At 52.0% G+C, this 18,637-nt stretch overlaps 2 protein-coding genes across 4 annotated transcripts; both read left to right on the top strand.

The window, feature by feature from the left end:
- The first annotated feature begins 3,847 nt into the window (after positions 1-3,847).
- LOC114140616 (myc box-dependent-interacting protein 1-like) lies at positions 3,848-11,636 on the top strand. Of its 3 annotated transcripts, XM_028010722.1 has the most exons (10): positions 3,848-4,000; positions 4,900-4,985; positions 5,055-5,130; positions 5,204-5,259; positions 5,329-5,370; positions 7,226-7,268; positions 7,414-7,551; positions 10,383-10,436; positions 10,507-10,608; positions 11,326-11,636. In XM_028010722.1, exons 1-10 carry the CDS (start codon positions 3,863-3,865, stop codon positions 11,425-11,427), a joined length of 837 nt encoding a protein of 278 aa, XP_027866523.1. In that variant the 5' UTR covers positions 3,848-3,862; the 3' UTR covers positions 11,428-11,636. The 3 variants fall into 3 exon arrangements, 2 of the variants coding, with proteins under 2 accessions (XP_027866523.1, XP_027866524.1); XR_003594613.1 differs by lacking the exons at positions 10,507-10,608; positions 11,326-11,636 and adding an exon at positions 9,970-10,297; XM_028010723.1 differs by lacking the exon at positions 7,414-7,551.
- A 4,284-nt stretch (positions 11,637-15,920) lies between these two features.
- Positions 15,921-18,614, top strand: LOC114140589 (tubulin alpha chain-like). Its single transcript, XM_028010675.1, has 4 exons — positions 15,921-16,046; positions 16,943-17,165; positions 17,252-17,400; positions 17,577-18,614. The coding sequence occupies exons 1-4, from the start codon at positions 16,044-16,046 to the stop codon at positions 18,549-18,551; spliced, it is 1,350 nt and encodes a 449-aa protein (XP_027866476.1). The 5' UTR covers positions 15,921-16,043; the 3' UTR covers positions 18,552-18,614.
- Positions 18,615-18,637: the final 23 nt, after the last annotated feature.

The following is an 18,637-nucleotide window of genomic DNA, read 5'->3' as shown; positions in this document are numbered from 1 at the left end:
GGAAGAGACAGGACGAGACAGGAAGTGAGAGAAGGACAGGAAGTGACAGGAAGAGACAGGAAGTTATAGGAAGAGACAGGACGAGACGGGAAGAGACAGGACGAGACAGGACGAGACAGGAAGAGACAGGACGAGACAGGAAGTGACAGGAAGAGACAGGAAGTGATAGGAAGAGACAGGACGAGACGGGAAGAGACGGGAAGAGACAGGAAGAGACAGGACGAGACGGGAAGACACAGGACGAGACGGGACGAGACAGGAAGAGACGGGAAAGAGACAGGAAGAGACGGGAAGAGACAGGACGAGACGGGAAGAACAGGACGAGACGGGGAAAGTGACAGGAAGAGACAGGCAAGACAGGAAGTGACAGGACGAGACAGGAAATGACAGGAGAGAAGAGACAGAGAGACGGAAGAGACAGGACGAGACGGCGAAGAGACAGGAAGAAGACGGGAAGAGACAGGACGAGACAGGAAGAGACAGGTAGAGACAGGACGAGACAGGCAAGACAGGAAGTGACAGGACGAGACAGGAAGTGACAGGACGAGCAGGACGAGACAGGACGAGACAGGAAGTGACAGGACGAGACAGGCAAGACAGGAAGTGACAGGACGAGACGGGACGAGACAGGACGAGACAGGAAGTTATAGGAAGAGACAGGACGAGACGGGAAGAGACAGGACGAGACAGGAAGTGACAGGACGAGACGGGAAGAGACAGGACGAGACAGGCAAGACAGGAAGTGACAGGACGAGACAGGAAGAGACAGGACGAGACAGGAAGTGACGGGACGAGACAGAAAGTGACAGGACGAGACAGGAAGAGACAGGAAGTTATAGGAAGAGACAGGACGAGACAGGAAGAGACAGGACGAGACAGGCAAGACAGGAAGTGACAGGACAAGACAGGAAGAGACAGGACGAGACAGGAAGTGACGGGACGAGACAGGAAGAGACAGGAAGTTATAGGAAGAGACAGGACGAGACAGGAAGAGACAGGACGAGACCGGCAAGACAGGAAGTGACAGGACGAGACAGGAAGAGACAGGACGAGACAGGAAGTGACAGGAAGAGACAGGAAGTGACAGGAAGAGACAGGAAGTTATAGGAAGAGGACAGGACGAGACGGGAAGAGACAGGACGAGACAGGACGAGACAGGAAGAGACAGGACGAGACAGGAAGTGACAGGAAGAGACAGGACGAGACGGGAAGAGACAGGACGAGACGGGAAGAGACAGGAAGAGACAGGACGAGACGGGAAGACACAGGACGAGACGGGACGAGACAGGAAGAGACGGGAAGAGACAGGAAGAGACGGGAAGAGACAGGACGAGACGGGAAGAGACAGGACGAGACGGGAAGTGACAGGAAGAGACAGGCAAGACAGGAAGTGACAGGACGAGACAGGAAATGACAGGAAGAGACAGGAAGAGACGGGAAGAGACAGGACGAGACGGGAAGAGACAGGAAGAGACGGGAAGAGACAGGACGAGACAGGAAGAGACAGGTAGAGACAGGACGAGACAGGCAAGACAGGAAGTGACAGGACGAGACAGGAAGTGACAGGACGAGACAGGACGAGACAGGACGAGACAGGAAGTGACAGGACGAGACAGGAAGTGACAGGAAGAGACAGGAAGTTATAGGAAGTGACAGGACGAGACAGGAAGTGACAGGACGAGACAGGACGAGACAGGCAAGACAGGAAGTGACAGGACGAGACAGGAAGTGACAGGAAGAGACAGGAAGTTATAGGAAGTGACAGGACGAGACGGGAAGAGACAGGACGAGACAGGCAAGACAGGAAGTGACGGGACGAGACAGGACGAGACAGGAAGTTATAGGAAGAGACAGGACGAGACGGGAAGAGACAGGACGAGACAGGAAGTGACAGGACGAGACGGGAAGAGACAGGGCGAGACAGGCAAGACAGGAAGTGACAGGACGAGACAGGAAGAGACAGGACGAGACAGGAAGTGACGGGACGAGACAGAAAGTGACGGGACGAGACAGGAAGAGACAGGAAGTTATAGGAAGAGACAGGAAGAGACAGGACGAGACAGGCAAGACAGGAAGTGACAGGACGAGACAGGAAGAGACAGGACGAGACAGGAAGTGACAGGAAGAGACAGGAAGTGACAGGAAGAGACAGGAAGTTATAGGAAGAGACAGGACGAGACGGGAAGAGACAGGACGAGACAGGACGAGACAGGCAAGACAGGAAGTGACAGGACGAGACAGGAAGTGACAGGACGAGACAGAAAGTGACAGGACGAGACAGAAAGTGACAGGAAGAGACAGGAAGAGACAGGAAGTTATAGGAAGAGACAGGACGAGACGGGAAGAGACAGGACGAGACGGGAAGAGACAGGAAGAGACAGGACGAGACAGGACGAGACAGGAAATGACAGGAAGAGACAGGACGAGACAGGAAGTGACAGGACGAGACAGGAAATGACAGGAAGAGACAGGAAGAGACAGGACGAGACAGGAAGTGACAGGACGAGACAGGACGAGACGGGACGAGACAGGACGAGACAGGCAAGACAGGAAGTGACAGGACGAGACAGGAAGTGACAGGACGAGACAGGACGAGACAGGACGAGACAGGCAAGACAGGAAGTGACAGGACGAGACAGGAAGTGACAGGAAGAGACAGGAAGTTATAGGAAGTGACAGGACGAGACGGGAAGAGACAGGACGAGACAGGCAAGACAGGAAGTGACAGGACGAGACGGGACGAGACAGGACGAGACAGGAAGTTATAGGAAGAGACAGGACGAGACGGGAAGAGACAGGACGAGACAGGAAGTGACAGGACGAGACGGGAAGAGACAGGGCGAGACAGGCAAGACAGGAAGTGACAGGACGAGACAGGAAGAGACAGGACGAGACAGGAAGTGACGGGACGAGACAGAAAGTGACAGGACGAGACAGGAAGAGACAGGAAGTTATAGGAAGAGACAGGACGAGACAGGAAGAGACAGGACGAGACAGGCAAGACAGGAAGTGACAGGACAAGACAGGAAGAGACAGGACGAGACAGGAAGTGACGGGACGAGACAGGAAGAGACAGGAAGTTATAGGAAGAGACAGGACGAGACAGGAAGAGACAGGACGAGACCGGCAAGACAGGAAGTGACAGGACGAGACAGGAAGAGACAGGACGAGACAGGAAGTGACAGGAAGAGACAGGAAGTGACAGGAAGAGACAGGAAGTTATAGGAAGAGACAGGACGAGACGGGAAGAGACAGGACGAGACAGGACGAGACAGGAAGAGACAGGACGAGACAGGAAGAGACAGGACGAGACGGGAAGAGACAGGACGAGACGGGAAGAGACAGGACGAGACAGGAAGTGACAGGAAGAGACAGGAAGTGACAGGAAGAGACAGGAAGTTATAGGAAGAGACAGGACGAGACGGGAAGAGACAGGACGAGACGGGAAGAGACAGGAAGAGACAGGACGAGACAGGACGAGACAGGAAGAGACAGGACGAGACGGGAAGAGACAGGAAGAGACAGGACGAGACGGGAAGAGACAGGACGAGACGGGAAGAGACAGGAAGAGACAGGACGAGACAGGAAGAGACAGGACGAGACGGGAAGAGACAGGACGAGACAGGAAGAGACACGACGAGACAGGCAAGACAGGAAGTGACAGGACAAGACAGGAAGTGACAGGACGAGACAGAAAGTGACAGGACGAGACAGGAAGTGACAGGAAGAGAAAGGAAGTGACAGGAAGAGACAGGAAGTTATAGGAAGTGACAGGACGAGACAGGAAGAGACAGGAAGTGACAGGACGAGACAGGAAGTGACTACATGGGGTTGTTGAAGTTGACCTGTAGCTGAAGTTGCCATGTTGCTGAAGTTGCCGTGTGTCCAACAGGCTCGCCTAGCGAAGCGCGACAGGAAGCTGGTGGACTTTGACAGCGCCCGCCATCACTTCGCCTCCTTGCAGAAAGGGAAGAAGAAGGACGAGGCCAAGATCGCCAAGGTAACGGCCGGACGGCAAGAAGCCATTTTGATTTAAGGTGGAACAGGACATGCTGCTGTCCTTCAGATGATTCCACCTTAAACCAGTCAGACTCTCTGATTCTTGAGTTAAACTGAGAATGTTGACTTGACCTGTTGCTGTTGCTGCTCTTCCTCGCCGTCTTCCTCGCGGCGCTGCATGCTGTGTGCCGTTAGCCCGCCGCCCTGCTGGAGATGGCCGCCCCCAGCTGGGCGCAGGGCCTGATCTCAGCCCACCAGGTGGCGCAGACTAACCTCTCCTACAACCAGGTGAAGCTCTGGGTCACCTGATGACATCACATTGACCTCTTTAATTGATCCAAACTGATCCGATCTGATCATCAATCAGCTTTGAGTTTAAATTAAAAATCAGTCGGATTGTTGCTAAACTTTAGGACAAACTGGCAACTTACTAAAAACTGATTAATGAAGTCACTTATACTAATCAATACAATACTAACTACAAAAACTAAACCTGCTGACTAGTGTTAATGAACTGACTGATCACCAAATTAACTCATTATTAAACCATTAACTCATTTTCTGACCAACACAGAGACTAACTCATCAAAAATGAACTCATTTTAAACCAACTAAATATTCAGGAACAAACTAAACATCCAATAAAAATGACATGAAAACCACTAACCTGTTGGTTTAATTAACTAACTAATTAACTAACCAACCAGCTGACATGTAATCAGAGCTAGTGACTAGTTAACAGACTAACCATCACTAGTTAGTGACAAACTCTCTGAGCTGCTTGGTTCTGCTCTGCACGCTGCATGTCTCAGCTGGTTCTGTTGGACCCGTCTGGTACCGGTTCTGATTCTTCACTGTGTGTGTGTGTGTGTGTGTGTGTGTGTGTGCGTGCGCGCGCAGGCGGAGGAGGAACTGGGCCGGGCTCAGAGGATCTTTGAGGAGCTGAACGTGGAGCTGCAGGATGAGCTCCCGGTTCTGTGGGACAGGTAAGAACCGGTCCGGTCCGGGTGGTTCCGACCCACAGAACCAAACATTGACCTGTGTGTGTTTTTCAGTCGTGTTGGCGTCTATGTTGGCACATTCCAGAGCCTGGCAGGACATCAGGAGAAGTTCCACAGAGAGATGAGCAAGGTGAGTGAACCTGCTGCTCTCCACCAATCAGAGCGCAGCGTTTGGTCAGCTGACCCGCCTCTCCTGTGAGCAGCTGAGCCACAACCTGAACGACATCATGACCAAACTGGAGGAGCAGCAGCAGCTCAAGTAAGTTCCTCCTTCATCAGCCACCAAGCGCAACATGACAGCACTAACTCACAGCGCCCTCTGGTGCAGAAAAGACGCCACTGCAGCCGCAAAGAAAGGCGGCTCAAAGAGGTAAAAGATGCCGCATGGAGCCGCATGCTCCTCCTGCTGCCGCATGGAGCCGCATGCTCCTCTTGATGCCGCATGGAGCCGCATGCTCCTCCTGCTGCCACATGGAGCCGCATGCTCCTCCTGGTGCCGCATGCTCCTCCTGGTGCCGCATGCTCCTCCTGGTGCCGCATGGAGCCGCATGCTCCTTCTGGTGCCGCATGGAGCCGCATGCTCGTCCTGATGCCGCATGGAGCCGCATGCTCGTCCTGATGCCGCATGGAGCCGCATGCTCGTCCTGGTGCCGCATGGAGCCGCATGCTCCTCCTGGTGCCGCATGCTCCTCCTGATGCCGCATGCTCGTCCTGATGCCGCATGGAGCCGCATGCTCGTCCTGATGCCGCATGGAGCCGCATGCTCCTCCTGGTGCCGCATGCTCCTCCTGATGCCGCATGCTCGTCCTGATGCCGCATGCAGCCGCATGCTCCTTCTGGTGCCGCATGGAGTCGCATGCTCCTCCTGGTGCCGAAAGCTCCTCCTGATGCCGCATGCTCGTCCTGATGCCGCATGGAGCCGCATGCTCGTCCTGATGCCGCATGGAGCCGCATGCTCCTCCTGGTGCCGCATGCTCCTCCTGATGCCGCATGCTCGTCCTGATGCCGCATGGAGCCGCATGCTCCTTCTGGTGCCGCATGGAGTCGCATGCTCCTCCTGGTGCCGAAAGCTCCTCCTGATGCCGCATGCTCGTCCTGATGCCGCATGGAGCCGCATGCTCGTCCTGATGCCGCATGGAGCCGCATGCTCCTCCTGGTGCCGCATGCTCCTCCTGGTGCCGCATGGAGCCGCATGCTCGTCCTGATGCCGCATGGAACCGCATGCTCCTCCTGATGCCGCATGGAGCCGCATGCTCCTCCTGGTGCCGCATGCTCCTCCTGATGCCGCATGCTCGTCCTGATGCCGCATGGAGCCGCATGCTCCTTCTGGTGCCGCATGGAGTCGCATGCTCCTCCTGCTGCCGAAAGCTCCTCCTGATGCCGCATGCTCGTCCTGATGCCGCATGGAGCCGCATGCTCGTCCTGATGCCGCATGGAGCCGCATGCTCCTCCTGGTGCCGCATGCTCCTCCTGATGCCGCATGCTCGTCCTGATGCCGCATGGAGCCGCATGCTCGTCCTGATGCCGCATGGAGCCGCATGCTCCTCCTGGTGCCGCATGGAGCCGCATGCTCGTCCTGATGCCGCATGGAACCGCATGCTCCTCCTGATGCCGCATGGAGCCGCATGCTCCTCCTGGTGCCGCATGCTCCTCCTGATGCCGCATGCTCGTCCTGATGCCGCATGGAGCCGCATGCTCGTCCTGATGCCGCATGGAGCCGCATGCTCCTCCTGGTGCCGCATGGAGCCGCATGGTCCTCCTGATGCCGCATGGAGCCGCATGCTCCTCCTGGTGCCGCATGCTCCTCCTGATGCCGCATGCTCGTCCTGATGCCGCATGCTCCTCCTGCTGCCGCATGCTCCTCCTGCGCATGGAGCCGCATGCTCCTCCTGGTGCCGCATGGAACCGCATGCTCCTCATGCTCCTCCTGGTGCCGCATGCTCCTCCTGATGCCGCATACTCGTCCTGATGCCGCATGGAGCCACATGCGTCTGCTGCTGCATGCGTGTCAGTGAACAGTAACTGGTCCTGGATAAACTCTAATGAAGCTGAACGTCTGCAGCTGTCAACAATAAGTTATGAAGAGTTATGATTTGGAGCATGTTGGCTCCCTCGTGTGGACAAAGCATAGAACAGCTGAGCTGATGGTTTTGCACATGTTCCTGTTAAGTTTTTTCTCTCCAGTTCTCATTGTCTTCCTCTCTCTCCTCTTCCTCATGGTCCAGTGAGGAAGCCAACCACAGCCAGGCCAGCAGCCCGGCTCCAAAGGTACCAGGCTGCCGCTCTAGCTCTGCTAGTCTGAAGGGTTCTGGCTTTAGAGAACAGCCTAACTCCGAGTGATGTGAGCGTTCCTAACTGCATTTGTGTGCATGCCGTTGTGGTGGCTGCGTGATTCCACCTGGTGGCGCTGCAGAAGCCCGGCCCGCCGCCCAGCCGGCCTCCTCCCAGACTCTCACCGTCTCCAGACCCAAAGCAGCAGATCGCCGCCCTGCTGGAGGACGAGGCTGCAGCTCCAGACTCTGACTCAGACCCGACCAGCACAACGCAGCAGGTCAGACAGAAAACAGCCGGCCGTTCTTCATCATAACCCAGAACCACATTAACCTGAACACATCTGATGGTTCCAACTGTTAACATTTCTAACTTTGGATCAGAATCTGGCTAAACAGAACAAACACGACGACTCGACCCTGAGGGACTCCTGACCTCTACTCTGATTACTGACTGACTGGTTATCACAGAGAGACTGAAGCTGACATGATGGAGTTCTGCTTACAACACAGGGTTAAAATGTGTGTGTGTGTGTGTTATAAGGGAGAAGCTTCTTTAGTTCAGATATTGCTGGTATCTGAAGTGGTTCTGCATGACCAGCCTCTGGTCCGGTTTCTTTCTCTGGTTGTTTTAGTCTCAGGTTGAAGTTTGGATGAAAAACTGATTATTGTGTCAGAATCACTGAGACACAAAAACATCCCAATAAACCCAAGAGGGAGTTTCTCCATCAGCCTACAATTCAGACCCAACATCTGGTCAACTTCAGAACATTCTGATCCGGTCGGTCTGATCAGGTCCAGGTCCAGTTCTGGTCCAAGTGCAGCTCCAGTTCTGGTCCAGGTCCAGTTCTGGTCCAGTTCTGGTCCAGGTCCAGGTCTGGTCCAGTTCTGGTCCAGGTCAGGTCCAGTTCTGGTCCAGGTCCAGGTCCAGTTCTGGTCCAGTTCAGGTCCAGGTCTGGTCCAGGTCCAGATCCAGGTCCAGTTCTGGTCCAGGTCCAGTTCTGGTCCAGTTCAGGTCCAGGTCCAGATCCAGGTCCAGATCCAGGTCCAGATCTGGTCCAGGTCCAGTTCTGGTCCAGGTCCAGGTCCAGTACTGGTCCAGGTCCAGATCCAGGTCCAGTTCTGATCCAGTTCCAGGTCCAGGTCCAGTTCTGGTCCCGGTCCAGGTCTGGTCCATGTCCAGGTCTGGTCCAGGTCCAGGTCCATGTCCAGTTCTGGTCCAGGTCCAGTTCTGGTCCAGATTCAGGTCCAGATCCAGGTCCAGTTCTGGTCCAGGTCCAGGTCCAGTTCTGGTCCAGGTCCAGATCCAGGTCCAGTTCTGGTCCAGGTCCAGTTCTGGTCCAGGTCCAGATCCAGGTCCAGTTCTGATCCAGTTCCAGGTCCAGGTCCAGTTCTGGTCCCGGTCCAGGTCTGGTCCATGTCCAGGTCTGGTCCAGTTCTGGTCCAGGTCCAGGTCCATGTCCAGTTCTGGTCCAGGTCCAGTTCTGGTCCCGGTCCAGGTCCAATTCTGGTCCAGGTCCAGTTCTGGTCCAGATTCAGGTCCAGATCCAGGTCCAGTTCTGGTCCAGGTCCAGGTCCAGGTCCAGATCCAGGTCCAGTTCTGGTCCAGGTCCAGTTCTGGTACAGGTCCAGATCCAGGTCCAGTTCTGATACAGTTCCAGGTCCAGGTCCAGTTCTGGTCCCGGTCCAGGTCTGGTCCATGTCCAGGTCTGGTCCAGGTCCAGTTCTGGTAGAGGTCCAGGTCCATGTCCAGTTCTGGTCCAGGTCCAGTTCTGGTCCCGGTCCAGGTCCAGTTCTGGTCCAGATTCAGGTCCAGATCCAGGTCCAGTTCTGGTCCAGGTCCAGGTCCAGATCCAGGTCCAGTTCTGGTCCAGGTCCAGGTCCAGTTCTGGTCCAGGTCCAGTTCTGGTACAGGTCCAGATCCAGGTCCAGTTCTGGTCCAGATTCAGGTCCAGATCCAGGTCCAGTTCTGGTCCAGGTCCAGGTCCAGTTCTGGTCCAGGTCCAGTTCTGGTCCAGGTCCAGGTCCATGTCCAGTTCTGGTCCCGGTCCAGTTCTGGTCCCGGTCCAGATCCAGGTCCAGTTCTGGTCCAGGTCCAGGTCTGGTCCAGGTCCAGATTCAGGTCCAGTTCTGGTCCAGGTCCAGATCCAGTTCTGGTCCAGATCCAGATCCAGGTCCAGTTCTGGTCCAGTTCTGGTCCAGGTCCAGTTCTGGTCCAGGTTCAGGTCCAGGTTCAGTTCAGGTCCAGGTCCAGGTCCAGATGCAGGTCCAGTTCTGGTCCAGGTCCAGGTCTGGTCCAGGTCCAGGTCTGGTCCAGGTCCAGGTCCAGGTCTGGTCCAGGTCCAGTTCTGGTTGCCATGTTGAGCCGTAGTTTGGAGTGGTGGATCAGGAAGGTATTTATGTGAAACCATGAACAGGAAGTGAGTCATCAGGCCGGTCTGTGGTGAATGACCAATCGGTCTCCATGTTTTGCTCACTGCTCTGCCCCAGACGCCATCTTGGGACTCGTGGGTAAGAAGAACGTCTTACATCCTCAACCAGCTCTGTTTCTACTTCCTTTGGCTTTTTAAAATCCTGAACCTCCCTCTCTTGTGGTTGTTATGGCAACATTAAACTCAAACGCTCCTCTGGCGTCTCCTTCAACATCCTCCCTTTGACCTTTGACCCCTGGCTTTGCCGCCCAACCCCTGCTGCCGTAGCGAGACAAGCGCGGCGCCGAGTCGCTGTCCCAACAGGATGCAGACCAGGAGGCCCAGAGCGGCTGGGACCACAGCAGATACCAGAGCCGCTGCCAGCCCAGCTGGGACCACGCCGACCCGGCCGAATGTCAGGACGCCGGCGCCGAGGAGCAGGGACATGCACATCAGGCGTTCAGCGAGCCGGACTGGGACGAGGGCGGAGCCGGCGAGGGGCCGGGCGGCTGGGGCGAGGAGGACGAGGAGGAGGTAGAGTTGGGTAGTAGAGGAAGTAGATGAACCTCAGGAGACCCTGATCGGCCCCAGACCTCCTGACCTCCTGACCTCACCGGTTCCGTTTCCTGCTCTGAACTCTTTCCACCTTCATGCTTCCTGCAGTCTGTCCGTCTGTAACGCCCGGACTTTTCTTCCTCCAGAGCTCTGTGACCAACGGCGCTGATGCTGAACTTCCTCCAGGGTTCCTCTACAAGGTGAGTCCACCGACCGCTGAGCGCTCTCTGGTTCCTGCCCGACCGAACCGGGTTGGTTCTCCTCCTCCAGGTGAAGGCAGTGCACGAGTACACGGCAACGGACAACGACGAGCTGGAGCTGAAGGTCGGAGACGCCGTCCTGGTTTTGGCTTTTGATAACCCTGAGGAACAGGTGAGCATCATCGGCGAGAGTCTGACCTCAGCGCCACACAGACGGGACCGATCCGTCAGAACACGGACAGTCTCTGCTGGGTCTAGTCAAAGAACAAAGGATCTACTTTACAACGCTTTGCCAGGTTCAGAGTCCTGGAGAAGAACACACAACTCCAAATTGTGCCCAGTCCAGGCAACTCAACTTGCTGAGTGTCATAGAAAAGCATCGTCCTCACATTGACCAATGAGGACGAGGGATGAGAGATCCGTTAGCTGCTGTGGACGGGTTTGGGATCAGGTCTCCAAAATAAAAGCCTGCTAAGTGTTATTTAGCACCTTTTTATTGTCGGACGTCAACAGGAAGATCATTCTGCAGGTCAGGGTTGGAGGTCATGACCCGACATTAATGTTGGGAAGAGACTGAAGGAGTCGACCTTCCTCCAACCGGGTCAGAACTTCAGGGGTCAGCAGAGGGCTTGACTAACCGGGCCAGATGAGGCCAAACCATATGGGTCCCCAGAAGAATGCCATGACGACCGGTCCCGGTTGGTTGGGTTCTGGTCAATCAGAGACAGCTATTGATCACAGAGGATTTTATTTAAACGAGCTTCTAGCTGAAACAAAGTCTGCTGGGCTCTGAGCTCAGCTGTCATTAGTCTGAGCCAGGAGTTTCTCCAGGCGCCTCTGTATTGCTGGTTGCCGGTTGTCGGTTGGGTAAACTGTGGTCTGTCTGCAGGACGACGGCTGGCTGCTGGGCGTCAAGGAGGCTCACTGGTTCCTCAAGAAAGATATTTCAGCCAAAGGGGTTTTCCCTGAGAACTTCACCCAGAAGGTCTGATGGTGGCGCTGCAGCTCATCCCCAACCTGAAGCTCCTCTTCATCCCTGATGTCAGCGGTTAGCTCTGAAAGCTACATCATGGCAAACAGCGATGGAGACCAGTGCCTGTCCACACCTTTCTGCAAGCCTCTAGCTCTTCTTCTGCAAGTTTCAACAACTTTTTAGTAAATTTGTTCAAGAAAATGAAAATAAACAGATGTAATAAAGAAGTGTTTGGGATTTTGTTCTTTAAATTAACATGACGCTGGTTCCGCCCCATGCTGACGTAGAGTAATCCTCCCCCAATCATTCTAGGGCATTTATCAGCAACTGACCAATCAGGTTCCAAAGACGGTACTCCGACAATATTGACAGTATCTATCATAGAAAACACGCTGCAGTCAGAGAGATTTTGAGGAAAATAATAGATAATCACGGTCCAAGGTGTCAGTGGGGAATATGCAATCCGTCACCCAGAACATAAAGGGTGGAATACAATTTATTACATTTCCAAAACCAAAAAGGAATGTGGAAAAACCAAGAAACAGATCATGGACTGCAGCCCAGCTCACGTCCAGCTGAATGAAACTGAAGGACGGGAACCAAGTTAGTCACCAGGAAGGTAACCGGAAGTAAACATCCCAGTTTTTGTCATAAGGATACTTACTGATAGCTCCATGCTAACGACTCACAGCTGACAGCTAAGCGTCAAATAAACACAACTCAGTTAAATTAAAATAACGCTAAACATCTAATCATTTCCAGATCAATAAGTGAAGGTAGTTATGCTGGATTTTATGCGTGTAGATTCCAATGGTAGCTCTATGGCAGCATGAAAACAGTCTAGGCTAACTGCTATATTAGCATTTAAACACCGTTTCATGCTACTGTTTATTTCTAACCATTTTCCACAAGGCGGATTTTCACAAGCCGGTTTTATTTAAGTCATTACTCACCCATTTTGTACGTGCTAAGTGCGTCCCACAGCGTTCACACTCACATCAACCATTTTTCCTCTTGGGCTTTATCGTTGAATTCTCCGTTACTTCCCGCTAATAACCTTACAGACCGGATGTAGAACTAGTTAGAGACTTTTCTCAGTGTTGGGTTAGAACAGCGGTCACCAACCTTTTTAGGCGCGAGGACCGGGGGGTGCGCGCGCAGCACTCCGATGTTGTTTTGTTACTCTTTCCTGCTGCAAGTTGGCTAACCGGTAAAATCCGGTTTAGGATTTTCAAAATAAAAGATCCGAAAGTAGTTCATTATTTCTTGCGCGGCCCGGTACCAATTGGTCCACGGACCGGTGGTTGGGGCCACTGGTTTAGAAGACAAAAATGACTCAAAATATGTCTCGGCTAACACACTGAGGTCCAACATAATAACAGTTGGCCTGTCGGAGGACAAGGGGGCGCAGCCAGTGTCATGTCAATTCTGGGTAAAAGTCCAAGTTTCCATGTTTAATGATGGAATTCAACAGAACATAAAAACTGTTTGGATGGATGGATGGATGGATGGATGGATGGATGGATGGATGCTACAGTGATCCTCTGCCAAGGTCCCATTGGTCTAAAAGTGTTTTCCAGTGTTGAACACTAGAGGGCGCCGTCCAATCATCCCTTCATAATGTCTGCAGTTGTTGGGACATGATTCCTCACCATATTCCAGATTTGATCATTTCTCGTTAGAACTATAGTCATAAATTAGGTTGTATTTATTTCACACTAGAACTCAAAGAAAAGAAAACGACAAAAATTTAAGAGTTCAGTAAAGTTTTTGTGTTTTAAAAGGTCTGTTTTGACTGGATATTATTAGGCACAGAAGTGAAAATACAGAAACTTTGACATAAACATCTGGCATCAGGTTTACATCTTTCTGGATCAAATCAATGTCAGTAAAGATAAATTAAGCACATTTGATCCGTTTTGGCCAATCTAAAAACATAAACGGGTTTAGACAGAACGGGTTAAGTATTCAGTATTTGATCTGGTGAGTGACCTGCTGTCACCCACTCGCTAATGAATGTTAAGGTGTTTACGTTGTTACCATGGCGACCGAGCAGCACCAGAATGATCTTCAGTGTTTCTATTAGAAACCAGCGATCAACCATGTGGAAAGCAAACACTGCCGGGCCCCAGCCCGGCCCCAGCCGGGCGCCAGGCTGGGGCCGGGCTGGGGCCGGGCCCTACAGGGACGGGACGGACGCTTCCTTTCCTCCAGCAACCAGGAAGAGGTTCGGCCATGTTGGAAAACATTAACTGTTTACAGAGTCGTTCAGGTTGAACTTCACAGAAACTAAAGTCCAAAAGGCAGCAGCAAACTATAGCTGCAGTGCAAAAGGACCAGCTGGTTCTGGTTCTGCTGGGACCCAGTCCCTTTGGGAATCCTCCACAGGACCAGTTACAGGCAGGTTTCTGGGTCCATTTAACTGAAACAAGATGACAGTGAAACCATAGCAACCATGTTTCCGTTGATTCTTTGTGTTGGTTCCTCCTTCACCAGCCTGTTGAACAGTAACTGGACCAGCTCTGATGTTCAGAACCAGTTCTGTTTGGAGGTCCGTACCTGCAGACTTCTCTTCTGTTCAGAACTTTGTAGAGATAAAAACGAAATGTAAAAGATGTTTACCTGCCGACCAGAACCAGTTCATCTCCAAGTGGTAGCCATGGAAACCGTCCGTCTGTTCAGCCACTAACCGGCTGGAAGACCTGAATGTTTAACTGGTTTTAATGGAGCAGCTGGTTGAGTTGGAGCCGTCAACCTTTGCAATACAAATGAATCCATCAGTGAAGTGATGAGGGATTCGTTACCAACGCCAGTCGCCTCACCTGGCTGCAGGTGTCTGCTTTCTACAGACTCAGGCTGGAAATGCTAAACATTTAGCAGCTAAACACTTTCTAGCACTCCAGAACCAGTTTGAACCATTTGGGTTCCCCAGTTTGAAACAAGGCATCCAATCAGCAGGCAGCACCAACCTGATGAAGATGCAGAACACTCTACGGCAACAACTGAGGGACAAAAAGAGCCTTCATCTCATTCATCTATAAAATTATTTAGTTCAGATCACAAAGTGGACATTGTGTTCCCAGTGTTCCCAGTGGGCCGCCCTGTCTGTCCTGGAACGCTAACCTGACTCCTGTTCCTCTACATACTCTGAGCTCAGCTCCTTCACGTTGCTCTTTGTCCAAAACAAGCGTAAAGTTGAACAGAAACACGTCGAGATTCCCCTGCAGCGGCTCAACAAGCTGATTAATGTTTTTAAATGTTTTCCAATAAAAGCCTCTGAATCAGGCTGAATTACTGAGGACTGTGAGAAACAATGAATCATTATGGTTTGACCTTTGACCCACACCACTTGGATTAGCTGTGCTCTTTAATTTAATCCAGACTAAATCTCATTCCTACCATTCCTGAGCTGACCTCTCAGAACCACAAATCGCATCCCTGCTTTAAAATATTGTCTTTAACCAAACAAACGAGACATTATACCAGATAATAATCTGATGTTGTTTTAAATAGTTTTTGTTTTAAACTGCACATTTAAATACTGATTGTTAATGTATGAAACTTTGGACCCACTCTGGGATTACGTGCTTTAAACGGTGACTGTTTTTTTTTTTTTTTACCCCTCCAGGGTATTTTGTGGCTCTAGTGCCCCTTATATGACAGCAGACTGACAGGAAACAGGGAAGGAGAGGGGGGAAGACATGCGGCAAATGTCGTCGGATCCGGGAGTCGAACCCGCGACGGCCGCTTTGAGGACTCAAGGCCTCCAAATACGGGTCGAGCTAACCGCTACGCCACCACGTCACGCCCTAAACGGTGACTGGTTTTAGTCTTTTATTATAAGGTTGTTGATGTTATTAGGGACCTTAGAGGAATCTCTGATATTTAAAGATGTTTTAATAAAGAGTAGAATCCATTAAAATCCATCAAATGTTCCTACTGCAAGACCTTTTCTGATCATACTGTTCCATTTGGATATAAAGTCAATATATAAAACATATGTGTATGCATGCTAATGTAGGAACATTAAAAACTGTAAATATGAGCAGATATAGTCTGTGTGATTCAAGTGGGACTTTCAACGCTTTACCAAAGTTAGAAATCCTATGAATTGGTTTGAAATGTTAAGTGAAATATTTATTTTACTATTAAGTGAGAAAATAAGTTTAAAAACTCCATGACAAACCTGTGTATTCTGTACGACAGAGTATTGACTTCTTTATTTTTAAAATTATTCTCATAATTTTTAAAATAAAGTCATATTACATAAATAAAATCGAAATAATATGACAATAAAGTCATATTATGGCTTTATTCTCATATTAGTATGACTTTATCCTCACATTAATATAACTTTATTCTGAAAATACAGTGACTTATTGTCGCATTATTACGAGTTTATTCTGTAATATTATAACTTTAGACTTTATTCTCGAAATATTACGACTTTATCTCGTAATTCTATCAACGTTAGTTTATCTGCTTCCGGTAATCTCCCGCCTTCAGCAGGTTCAAACCGCTCGTAGCCCCGCCCCCTGTGAGCCTTTATAAGCGAGCGGCTCCGCTGCTGCGTCACACACTGCTTCCAACTGCCGATCCTTGAAAGTCGGAGAGAAGGAGACAGACAGATCAAAATGGTGAGTAAACCGCTTAAAACACGCATTTATATCGTAAAAGACGGATCTAAAAAGAGAAAAAGTTGTTGAAACGTTTTTTATTATAAACGTAGAAATCACACTTTATCCATGTTCTTTACAACATTTTTTTCCACTAATTGGCGTCGAACAAGGCCATGTTGGCGCAGATTAAAATGATCAAAAATAAAGTTTCACAGTTTACGCTTCAGTTTTCTAACCTCTTAGCCAGCCGGTGTTTTCACATATTTAGTTTAGTTATTTAAAATAAACCCGGATCAGTTTTTAAATGTACTTTAGCTGAAGGAGTTCTAGGCGGTAACGTTTAAATGTGAGGCGAACAGATAACGCCCTGCAGGTCCGTGAACGTTACATGGGGTGGGGGAGGGGCGGGAGCGCGGCTTCCTGCCTGCGTCGATGGGGCTTTTCCCCTTTTCTCCATGATGTGAGGGGTAATAAAAACTCATGTGACCCGGTTGGATCAAGATCCAACAGGTCTGCACTGAGACACCTGAGAGTGGAAACTACGTCACTGCTCCCGGGGAGGTGCGTTCAAGGTGCACCCGGAAATCCGAGGATTAAACGGAGAAGTTAAAGCTTTGAAAGGGAGGGAAAATCTAGAAACTAGTCAGGATGAGTATTGAAGTTTGTAGGAACCTGACTGTAGGTGTAGTTAGTCATTTTGTGATAATTACATAATTGTGCCATTTCCTGATTAGGAAACGTGGCTGAACTTTACTAAAACCTCTTTAAGGAGCTCCCGATGCAGCATCTGCTAATGCCGCATGTTTACTGATAGAGTTCCTCTTAAAGGGCCGGTGTGCCGCTCAGCCGTTTATCATACCTGGCATAAAGTCAGAAACCATTAAGCCTGATCACTTTTCTCCTCTTCTCTGCAGCGTGAGTGTATTTCTATGCATGTGGGCCAGGCCGGAGCCCAGATGGGCAATGCATGCTGGGAGCTCTACTGCCTGGAGCACGGCATCCAGCCGGACGGCCAGATGCCCAGTGACAAGACGATCGGAGGGGGAGACGACTCCTTTAACACGTTCTTCAGTGAGACGGGGTCTGGGAAGCACGTCCCCAGAGCCATCTTTGTGGATCTGGAGCCCACCGTGATTGGTCAGTTCTTCCTGGAAACACAGCGTCTTAAACATGGAAGCATGTTCAGAAAACATGGCTGACACTGAAGGTTTTCCCTCCAACAGATGAAGTCCGTACAGGAACTTATCGGCAGCTCTTCCATCCTGAACAGCTGATCACCGGCAAGGAGGACGCAGCCAACAACTACGCCAGGGGCCACTACACGGTCGGCAAGGAGATCATCGACCTGGTTCTGGACAGGACGCGCAAACTGGTGGGTCAGGGTTTTGTTGGGTTCAAGGGTCAAGGTCTCGTTGGGTCGAGGTGTGGTAGAGACAATGCCCAGCGGGGTCAAGGGGTCACGGTCCGGTTGAGGTGTGGCTGTGTTAAAGTCTTGTTGGTGCCATCAGGGCATCTCTTCCTGACGTTCTGGGTGTGTTCTCCTTTCAGGCTGACCAGTGCACCGGTCTGCAGGGCTTCCTGATCTTCCACTCATTCGGTGGAGGAACCGGCTCCGGCTTCACCTCTCTGCTGATGGAGCGTCTCTCGGTGGACTACGGAAAGAAGTCCAAGCTGGAGTTCGCCGTGTACCCGGCTCCCCAGGTGTCCACGGCGGTGGTGGAGCCGTACAACTCCATCCTCACCACCCACACCACCCTGGAGCACTCGGATTGTGCCTTCATGGTGGACAACGAGGCCATCTACGACATCTGCCGCCGCAACCTGGACATCGAGCGCCCCTCCTACACCAACCTGAACCGCCTCATCGGCCAGATCGTGTCGTCCATCACGGCGTCGCTGCGCTTCGACGGCGCGCTCAACGTGGACCTGACGGAGTTCCAGACCAACCTGGTGCCGTACCCGCGCATCCACTTCCCTCTGGCCACCTACGCGCCCGTCATCTCGGCCGAGAAGGCCTACCACGAGCAGCTGTCGGTGGCCGACATCACCAACGCCTGCTTCGAGCCCGCCAACCAGATGGTGAAGTGCGACCCGCGCCACGGCAAGTACATGGCCTGCTGCCTGCTGTACCGCGGCGACGTGGTGCCCAAAGATGTCAACTCGGCCATCGCCACCATCAAGACCAAGCGTTCCATCCAGTTCGTGGACTGGTGCCCCACTGGCTTCAAGGTGGGCATCAACTACCAGCCGCCCACCGTGGTGCCGGGCGGAGACCTGGCCAAGGTGCAGCGCGCCGTCTGCATGCTCAGCAACACCACGGCCATCGCCGAGGCCTGGGCGCGCCTCGACCACAAGTTCGACCTGATGTACGCCAAGCGGGCCTTCGTCCACTGGTACGTGGGCGAGGGCATGGAGGAGGGCGAGTTCTCGGAGGCGCGGGAGGACATGGCGGCCCTGGAGAAGGACTACGAGGAGGTGGGGACGGACAGCGTCGGCGACGAGGACGAGGGCGAAGAGTACTGAACGCACCGACTCATTTTTATCATGTTTGTGCCTTAAAACGAATAAAGTTGATCTGAAATCTGATTGGTCGAGTCGTTTACACAGGA

Source organism: Xiphophorus couchianus, chromosome 24 (assembly GCF_001444195.1).
Source record: "Xiphophorus couchianus chromosome 24, X_couchianus-1.0, whole genome shotgun sequence".
NCBI lineage: Eukaryota > Metazoa > Chordata > Actinopteri > Cyprinodontiformes > Poeciliidae > Xiphophorus > Xiphophorus couchianus.
This window is presented reverse-complemented; position numbering and strand designations above follow the sequence as displayed.

Coding starts and splice junctions, on each gene's coding strand:
- LOC114140616 (XM_028010722.1), top strand. CDS start 3,863: ATGTTGCTGAAGTTGCCGTGTGTCCAACAGGCTCGCCTAGCGAAGCGC. Junction 5,131..5,203: donor TCCACAGAGAGATGAGCAAG/GTGAGTGAACCT, acceptor TCCTGTGAGCAG/CTGAGCCACAACCTGAACGA. Junction 5,260..5,328: donor GAGGAGCAGCAGCAGCTCAA/GTAAGTTCCTCC, acceptor CCTCTGGTGCAG/AAAAGACGCCACTGCAGCCG.
- LOC114140589 (XM_028010675.1), top strand. Junction 17,166..17,251: donor TCTGGAGCCCACCGTGATTG/GTCAGTTCTTCC, acceptor TCCCTCCAACAG/ATGAAGTCCGTACAGGAACT. Junction 17,401..17,576: donor TGGACAGGACGCGCAAACTG/GTGGGTCAGGGT, acceptor TTCTCCTTTCAG/GCTGACCAGTGCACCGGTCT.